The following is an 8,686-nucleotide window of genomic DNA, read 5'->3' as shown; positions in this document are numbered from 1 at the left end:
AGAGGACAAAATGCCTGGCCTCTTTTCTAGAACAGTTTGCTGGGTGTCCTAGGTGCCCTGTCTCTTAGTTCAGGCCTGAGTTCTCTTTGTGATAATTCGTGGAATCTGGAGCCTCTCGTCCTCAGGTAAGGTCCTGTATGATGGCCAATCTATGCATCAGCTTTCCACACCAGGGCAGAGCTGAATCTGCAAGGTAAGGCTAGAGACCCTGGCCAAAGACCCTCAGCTTCTCCACACACTCCCGGCCCTGTCCTCAGTTTGAGGGTCCCCCTCCCAAACAAGTGGGCATTTCTCTTCTCACTCCGACTCTAGAAGGCTCTCTCTACACCCTGCTCCGTGCATTCCTAGACGTTTCTCACAGCCATCTTTGAGGGAGAAAGAACACGCCACCATTCTGGGGTGCTGCCCTGAAGCAGCTGGACTGGGACGCCCGCAGGGTCAGGGAAGGTGATGCTAACTAGGAAACCATTCTTTGCAGGTCTGAGCAGGTGACAGAGGAGCTTTGAGGGGGGCCCTCTGGGTTTGAATGGTGTTTCCACTCTGCCTATTTATGGACATGCTATGTGGAGATGGCTGTGTCTCCCCATGAGAAAAGGAGGTGTTGGGGGGGAGGGGGTGCTCCAGGAACCCAGGCTCCAGTGTTAAAAATAAACCCAGTGACAGATAGCTTTCCATTGCTATGACAAAACACCAGACGACAGCGGCTTGAAGGAGGGAAGGTTTACTTTGGTTTCTGGTTTCAGTCCATGGTCATTCGGCTCCATTGTTTCTGGCCCACTTCGAGGTACAGCAGCATCCCAATCGGGGAACGTTGGTCCAACTCTGCTGCTTCCCTCACTGTAGCCGGAAGCAGAGAGAAACCAAGAGGAAGTTATCTGGGGTGATACACCCTTCAAGGGCACATCCCTGATGATCTACTTCCTTCAACCAGGCCCCACCGCCTCTAAGTTTCTATAGCTTCCATTGAAACTGTGGATTTATCATGGGTTGAGCCGTCGGTGAGGTCAGAGCCCTCGTGACACCATTACCAGAGGTCCCATCTCTGTCTGCATGGGGAACCAAGTCTTTGACATGTGAGCTTCTGGGTGACATTTCAGATAAGATCAGGCACATTCAGGGTGGTATGGCTCTAGACAGTAGGAGACATTTCGGATCTAAGCTGTAATGGATACATTTTCCACATCTGTTCCTTTTTGCTGTTTCCCCTTTGTTTTGCATTTCAAAAATGTTTTCTGAACACCTCTTAGGTGCTGACCCTGCACGGGGCCCTGGAAGGCAGCGGGGAACGGCTTTAGAGTCCCTGCCAATGTACACTGAGCTGGTCCTGCAGGACGTGAACCAGAGCGCAGGAGCCGAGAATGAGTTTCACCTGGTAGAGATTCAGCAGACAAGGGAGAAAGCAGGGAAGCTTCAAGCTACAGGGGCGGGTGCTCAGGAAGGAGTTAGCCACGCAGTGTTCTGTAGGGAGGGCATTCCAGCAGATGGCTCTGCAGGTGTGAAGGCCCACAATGAGATGGGGTGGGCTGGGTGTGCCTGAAGGGAGGATGGAGGGGCCCGTGGAATGTCCAGACAGGTGTGGAAGTGTGGGAGGGGCCGGTGGGCTGTCTGGACAGATGTGGAGGTGTGGGAGGGGCCGGTGGACTGTCTGGACAGATGTGGAGGTATGGGAGGGGCCGGTGGGCTGTCTGGACAGGTGTGGAGGTGTGGGAGGGGCCGGTGGGCTGTCTGGACTGGTGTGGAGGTATAGGAGAAGCTGGAGGCCGTGGCAGCAGGCAGGGATTTGAGCTGCACAGCCCACAGTCGGAATCAGTCATGTTTCAAAGCGCAATTTCTGCCGCTGAACAGAGAGAAGGCAGCTGGGATGTGGGATAAAGCAATCAGGGAAGTTGTTGCACTGGTGAGGCCGGGGGCAAGTGTGTGTGGCATGTGTGTACATGTATCCGTGTGTGTGCATATGTTTTCGTGTGTGCATGTATGTTTGTATATGTGCATGTGTGTGTGACATCCCCTCAATACCAGGTACCCATAAGTCAGACACAGTGAGCTGAGATGGAATCGTCTAGCCTGGCATGGGGTCCCTCTTGGTACAGAAACTATATTTCTCGAGACCATGGAGTGGCTCCCTTTGAGGGTATCGAGGAGGTTTCCCACACACTCCCCAGATGTCCCGGGGCCACACTTGCTGGAAGCACGGCCACTGTGGGTTTAGACTGAGGCTCGGGTAGGGGGATAAAGTGCTTGGGGTTTTTTGTTTGTAATATTAAAATAAATCAGAGTAGGCTAAAATATCACTTCTTTTTAACCATAAAACGAAGTGATTTCACCCTTAAAGTCAGCAGAACTGACTGGCTTGTGGTGCCCCGCCCCCTACTGGCATGAGGGGAGTCTGAAAAGAGGGCTGGTTCTCAAGGAGTATAATAGGACACAGGGTGGAGGTGAGCAGCAGGAGCCCGAGACCGCATTCGTGGTGGTCCCCCTAAAGGTCTGCCTGTCCCCTTTTCTCCCATCCCACCAGTGTCTCACCACCCCAGAGATCCCAGCAGCATGGTCTTTGTACTTCTGGTACCCCACTGCTGGCTTCACTTATAGACACAGCTCCTTCCCCGAGAGCCCTAATGGAAAGTTTTTCCTCTTCAGTGGACACGCTTGAAGTCATGTGCAGCCGCCTGCTGCCTGGATGTTTCTCTGGGCAGTCCCCTGTGTGTGCAGGTTTTGCTGGGCGTGTTCTTTACATCTGGAAAGGAGCCAGTCGGCTCCCGAGGGAGGGAAACAGATGCGAGGCTGGGGGAGGGGATGAGGTGCGGGCGTCAGCTAACTTCCCTTTCTCTTCTGGGCTCAGAGGGAGGGCAAGGACTCTGGGTGATGTGGCACAGATCCTTCTTGTGGCGTGGCTCTTTCGGGTCAGTCCCAGGCCAGGGCTGGACTTTGAAGCACAAAAGTCCTTCTCCAGGCTTCAATAGTGACGGTGGTTGCATGAAGCCACAGCTGGCAGGCAGGGCAGGGATGTCCTCTGGCCTCAGTTGTTATCCCTGGTGTCTGAAGAGGCACTTCCAAACAAGATGTCACTGTCCTGAGACATGCCACTGAGCTGCGACTTGGTTTTGATGAGGTACTGGGCCCTGCGGATCAGCACCCTTTCCTGTTCCTGCTTGAGCTCCAGGTAGGAGCGGGAGAAAGTATGGAAGATGGAGGTGACTGGGAAGGCCATGAGCAGGATCCCGCTGAGGATGCTGCTCAGAGCCACCACCTGGCCAGGTGTGCTCCGAGGTACCATGTCTCCGTAGCCCACAGTTGTCATGGTGATGACGGCCCACCAGTAGCAGGCAGGGATGCTGGTGAATTCGGGGCTGTCTGCCATCTCGTTCTCAATGACATAGAGCAGTGGGGCAAAGAGAGCAATGGCTACGCACAGGAAAAGCAGCAGAAGCCCGAACTCGCGAGTGCAGCGACGGGCCGTGAGCCCCAGAGTCTGCAGCCCCAGTGAGTGTCGAGCCAGGCGCATCACGTAGAGAATGCGCAGTGCCCGCAGTACTCGCAGCACCAGCCCAACCTTGTCCAGGTAGCTGTTCCCGGTGCTTGGCTTGCGGCGGCTGGAGGCAGCGCCATCCACCAGCAGCGTGACATAGTATGGCAGGATGGCCACCAGGTCAATGAGGGTCAGTGGACTCCGCAGGAAGGCAAACTTGCTGGGTGCCTGGATGAACCGCAACAGGAACTCAAGGGAGAACCAGCCGACGCACACTGACTCCACGATGAAGACGTTATGACACATCTGGGAACACTGGCCCTGGGGAGAGACAGGGCAGGGGTCACACCAGCAAGCCCGCAGGGAAGGAAGCTCTGGCCTGGATTGGACACCCTCTCCTGCCTCTCCATGCCACCAGGCCCTGGGACATCACTCTAACTGTCGATCTTGATCTCCAGACAGATTCCTCTGCAGCTGCCACCCCGGTTTCTGTTTTCTGGGCCTTTCTCTTTCCTCAGTTTAGGTAATCTCACCCTCCCAGTGGCTGGTGCTCCCTGCTCTTGTATGAGCTTCCCTCTTTCCTTCCTCCCTCTTTCCCTCCTCCTCTTCCTTCTCCCCTCCCTCCCTCCGTCCCTCCTCCTCCTCCTCCTCCTCCTTTTTTTTCTTTTTTCTTTTTTTTTTTGGTTTTTTGAGACAGGGATTTTCTGTATAACAGCCCTGGCTGTCCTGTCATCTGTTTTTTTTTTTTTTTTTTTTTTTTTTGGTTTTTCGAGACAGGGTTTCCCTGTAGTTTCTAGAGCCTGTCCTGGAACTAGCTCTTGTAGACCAGGCTGGCCTTGAACTCAGAGATCCGCCTGCCTCTGCCTCCCGAGTGCTGGGATTAAAGGCGTGAGCCACCACCGCCCGGCCTGTCATCTGTTTTGTAGACCAGGCTGGCTTTGAACTCACAGAGCTCCACCTGCCTCTGCCTCCCAGTGCTGGGATTAAAAGTATGCACCACCACTACCCAGCCCTTCCTTCTCCCTTTTTCTGTCAGTCTTTCTTTCTATTACAGAATATTGATACAGGACACAGATGCTGCAGTCCATGAAACTCAGGCAGCCTGCCGCCCCTAGCATCCTTCTAGCACACAGTCCCCCAGAGGCTGGGGCCCTGGAAAGCTACAGATGTCCCAGCTGGCGACTTTCCGAAGGGTCTCGATCATGGTCAGGTTCTCACAGGACCTGTGTAGTCTGTCTTTCTGCAAATGCACTCCAGCCTGGGAATGTGATCTGACCTGGGGACTCTGATGTCTCCAATCTTTGGGGGTGAGAATCCTCCCTGCTCCAGGAAGCCTCCTGGAGTGTACCCAACCTGAGTAGCCCCAGGTGTGTATAGGAGGCCTCTCACACAGCCCCCGTGTAGTGATATTTTATTTGTATTTTAATAAATGAAGCTTGCCTGAAGATCAGAGTGCAAAGCTAAGCCACTAGAGTATAAGGAGTGGTGGCATACACCTTTAATCCCAGGACACGGGACACAGAGGTGAATGGATCTCTGTGAGTTCAAGGCTACCCTGGGCTACACAAGATCGATCCAGAAACAGATTCGGGTGGTGGTGGCAGCTCACACTTTTAATCCCAGTGTTTGGTGGTCACACACCAGCACTAGGGACATGGAGACAGGAGCAATATTGCTGGGCAGAGGGAGCAATATATAGGGGAAGAGACAGGAAATCACTGGAGTGTGGTGTCTGAGGTTTGGAGGAGACACAGTGAAGTCTAGGCAGTCTGAGGAAAGGATCGCCCCTCCGCTCTGAGCATTGGTAGAGATAAGAGATCTCTCTAGTGGCTTACTGCTCTGCTTCTCTGGTCTTCAGCTTTAACCCCTGTTTCTGTCTCTGGGTTTTTATTATTTGGGCTACACCCCCTTGTATGATTGTGGAGTAGGGGCCACCAACCCAGGTACTAGATAACAAGCCAGGCTCTGTTTTGATCCCAGACTTACTCACTGAATCGAATGTTCACGATAGTGTTCATAGTCCCTGGGCAGGTGGGGAAACTGAGGCATAGAGTGGTCTAGTAACTGTTCCACAGCTATGTAGCCAGAGGGGGTGAGATGGGATTCAGGTTCAGGCTATCTGGCTCTAGCCCTCCCTCCTTGTTCTCCGTCTCTATGATCATCAAAAGTTAATTTTATTGGTGACATGTTTTCCTAAGATTCTTTAAAATCCTTCAGTGTATAAGACCATGCCAGTTAATCTCCTCAGGGCCATAAACGCAGCAGTGATGACCACGTCCTCCTTGATATCTGTAGATAGAAGGGCTTTTCCTTGGCAAGAAAAGGCGAAGTCAAACAGCATAAAATGCTCAGCACATGCAGGGTGTCCAATTGGCGCTTGATAAATGCCAGCTGGCATGACATTTATGTTCCTTCATGCCATCAAATTTATCTCCCAAACGCCTATACAACGTGTACCTTGTTCCTTCATGTGTGGGGCAGGAGTCACAGCTTAAAGGCCCAGGGGTCTTACAGGTAAGGAGACTCACTAGGGGACCACTCCCACGTACCCAGCTCTCACCAAAGACATTTCTCTGTCATCTGTATGAAAAGCCTAGTGCACATTTTTATATGGAGAACATCGTACTTCTGAAGATTTCAACCAAGTGCAGTTTGGAGAGGTGCAGTGTAAGGCAGTCATGGACTTCTGTGGGGTGATCCTGGGTCCTCAGCTGTGGGTTCCATGAACGCAGACTTGGCAAACTGCTCTGCCTGCCCCAATGTCCTCATCTGCTGTGGGTGTGAGAACATGTCCCCTGCAGGGTGACAGGAGGACCTGCAGGAAGGTAAGATGGAGGCAGAGGGCAGAGATCCGCCCTCCCCTGGCTCCCATGGCTTTTAGGAGCACATAGCCTGTGTCAGGCTGGGAGTCAGTGTCTTATATGCAGCTTCTTACTGTGCGCAGAGACATGCTAACCGAGTGGGAACATGCACATACACACAGACCTATGGATCAAAATTGTTTTGATGGCTAAGGAAAAGTGGTTGGATATTACTATAGAAAAGAGATAGGAATGGGGAGAGGGATCCAGGTCAGTTTTGATGGCCTCTGAAATGTGCCTAGCTCAGAGGTGGGCATGTGGGGGCCTTGCTCACTCGCTCGCTCACTCACTCATGCAATCTGCAGAAGAGGCTGGGTTTGGTTCTAGATCTCTCAGGATGGGAGAGTAGGGGACATAGGATACTGATTCCTTTTGTCACAGTTGCTGACTCTAGGAAGGAGGCAGAGAAAACGGATGCAAACACAGCCACACATTATGATGCCAGGCACCACCGAGGCTCTTCAATTAGCACAGTGAGGGAAGGCCGCCCAGGGGAGTCACAGAATGTCTTACCTGCTCTTCCTCCTCCCGCAGGCTGGGCAGGGTGCTGACAGACAGGTTGACAGCAGTGACGGTGACAAACAGAACAGACAGGCAGGCAAACACCTTGCCAGGCAGCCCTGAGTGTGGCCTCTCCACCATGTCCCGCAGCCTCCTCATACAGCGGCCCAGGCGGCCCTCACCGGTGGATGGCCCCTCAGTGTCTTGGTCCTCGCTGTCCAGTGGCTCGTCCTCGTCCTCCCTCTCCATCATCTCCGCAAACTCCTCTATTTTCTGCAGGTATCGGCGCTTGCAGCAGCCATCCAGGTGGTCCTCGGCGATGCCCCAGTACAGCAGTTCCTCCTGGAAGGACAGGGCGCACATCTCCCGCAGCAGCCGCAGCTTGCCAGCCCGCAGGAAGGTGAGGATGGTGCCGAAGGCCCCGGGGTTGCGGTCAAAGAAGAACTCGTTGCAGGTCACGTCGTAGTCATCACACACGCTCAGGATGTCGTCGAAGTTGGTGCAGGCTTTGAGCTGTCCCAGCCGTGTCAGTGGAAACTCATCCAGCGTGGTCCAAGGTAGGGAGTACTTGATGCCACCCACGTTGATGATGATCTGTCGCCTGCGGTCCCCGAGTGAGCTGCCCTGATGCAGATCATCCTGCGGTCGCAACCGCTGGGCCCTGCGGTAGAAGACGCCCTTGATGGCCTGGCGCTGAGGGAAAAAGGCGGGGTGGAAGGAGGCGTCTGAGGCGCAGCTCAGAGCGCTGTAGTCATAGTCTGAGTTATCTCCCGGTAGCAGGGTCATTTTGGGGCTTTACATCCCTCTTGGGCCTGGGGAGGGAAAGAGAGACCTTTGGTGAACTTGGAGTCTTAGCTGAGTCCCTCACTGACTGGATTCTAAAGACACTTCTGGGGGTGGAGAGATGGCTCAGAGGTTAAGAGCACTGGCTGCTCTGCCAGAGGTCCTGAGTTCAATTCCCAGCAACCACATGGTGGTTCACAACCATCTGTAATGAGACCTGGTACCCTCTTCTGGCCTACAGGCATACATGCAGACAGAATACTATATACATAATAAATAAATCTTTTAAAAAAATAAAGATACTTCCTTGATCTGGATCCCAAAGGCCACAGGTTGAAACCCTTGACTTTTTTTTTTTTAAAGAATATGTTTAATTTTATTTAAAAAACGCTACTGTGGAGTTTTTTTTTTTTTTCCTTCTTTCTTTCTGTGAGACGGGGTTTCTCTGTGTAACTCTGGCTGTCCTGGAGTTTGCTCTGTAGATCAGGGTGGCCTCGAACTCACAAAGTTCCATCTGCTTCTGCCTTCTGAGTGCTGGGACTAAAGGTGTGTGCCACCACTGCTTGGCTGCTTCTGTGGGCTTTAAATATTTTTTTTTTCTTTTTTCTTTTTTTGGTTTTTCGAGACAGGGTTTCTCTGCAGCTTTTTTAGAGCCTGTCCTGGAACTAGCTCTTGTAGACCAGGCTGGCCTCGAACTCACAGAGATCCGCCTGCCTCTGCCTCCCGAGTGCTGGGATTAAAGGCGTGCGCCACCACCGCCCGGCTCGGCTTTAAATATTTTTATTTATGTGTGTGTGTGTGCCTACTTGTCTGTATCACATGTGTGCCGTACCTAAGGAGGCCAGAAGACGGCGTTAGGTTCCTTAGAAATGGAGTTAGAGGTGGTTGCAAATTGTTTTGTGGGTGTTGAGAATTGAATCTTGGCCCTCTGCAAAAGAAACTAGTGCTCTTAATCACTGAGCTACCTCTCTAACCCCCCATGTACATTATATATAATATACTTATATATCAAAAAACCTTATTGTTGTGTGTGGTGACGGGTGTGTGTGTGTTTGTGTCTTGTATGAATGTGTGT

General features: G+C 52.5%; 1 protein-coding gene across 1 annotated transcript; it reads right to left on the bottom strand.

The window, feature by feature from the left end:
• Window positions 1-3,016: 3,016 nt before the first annotated feature.
• Kcng1 (potassium voltage-gated channel modifier subfamily G member 1) lies at window positions 3,017-7,614 on the bottom strand. Its single transcript, XM_038331983.1, has 2 exons — window positions 6,841-7,614; window positions 3,017-3,787 (listed from the first exon to the last, which is right to left on the bottom strand). Exons 1-2 carry the CDS (start codon window positions 7,612-7,614, stop codon window positions 3,017-3,019), a joined length of 1,545 nt encoding a protein of 514 aa, XP_038187911.1.
• Window positions 7,615-8,686: the final 1,072 nt, after the last annotated feature.

The sequence above is a fragment of the Arvicola amphibius genome, chromosome 5, assembly GCF_903992535.2.
Source record: "Arvicola amphibius chromosome 5, mArvAmp1.2, whole genome shotgun sequence".
Classification (NCBI taxonomy): domain Eukaryota; kingdom Metazoa; phylum Chordata; class Mammalia; order Rodentia; family Cricetidae; genus Arvicola; species Arvicola amphibius.
Note: the sequence above shows the minus strand (reverse complement) of the source record. Positions and strands in the feature narration are given on the sequence as shown.

Excerpts from the sequence above, each read along its gene's own strand:
- Kcng1 (XM_038331983.1), bottom strand. The coding sequence starts at position 7,614 with ATGACCCTGCTACCGGGAGATAACTCAGACTATGACTACAGCGCTCTG. Across the intron at positions 3,788-6,840 it reads TGCGGGAGGAGGAAGAGCAG|GGCCAGTGTTCCCAGATGTG; the intron begins GTAAGACATTCT and ends GTCTCTCCCCAG.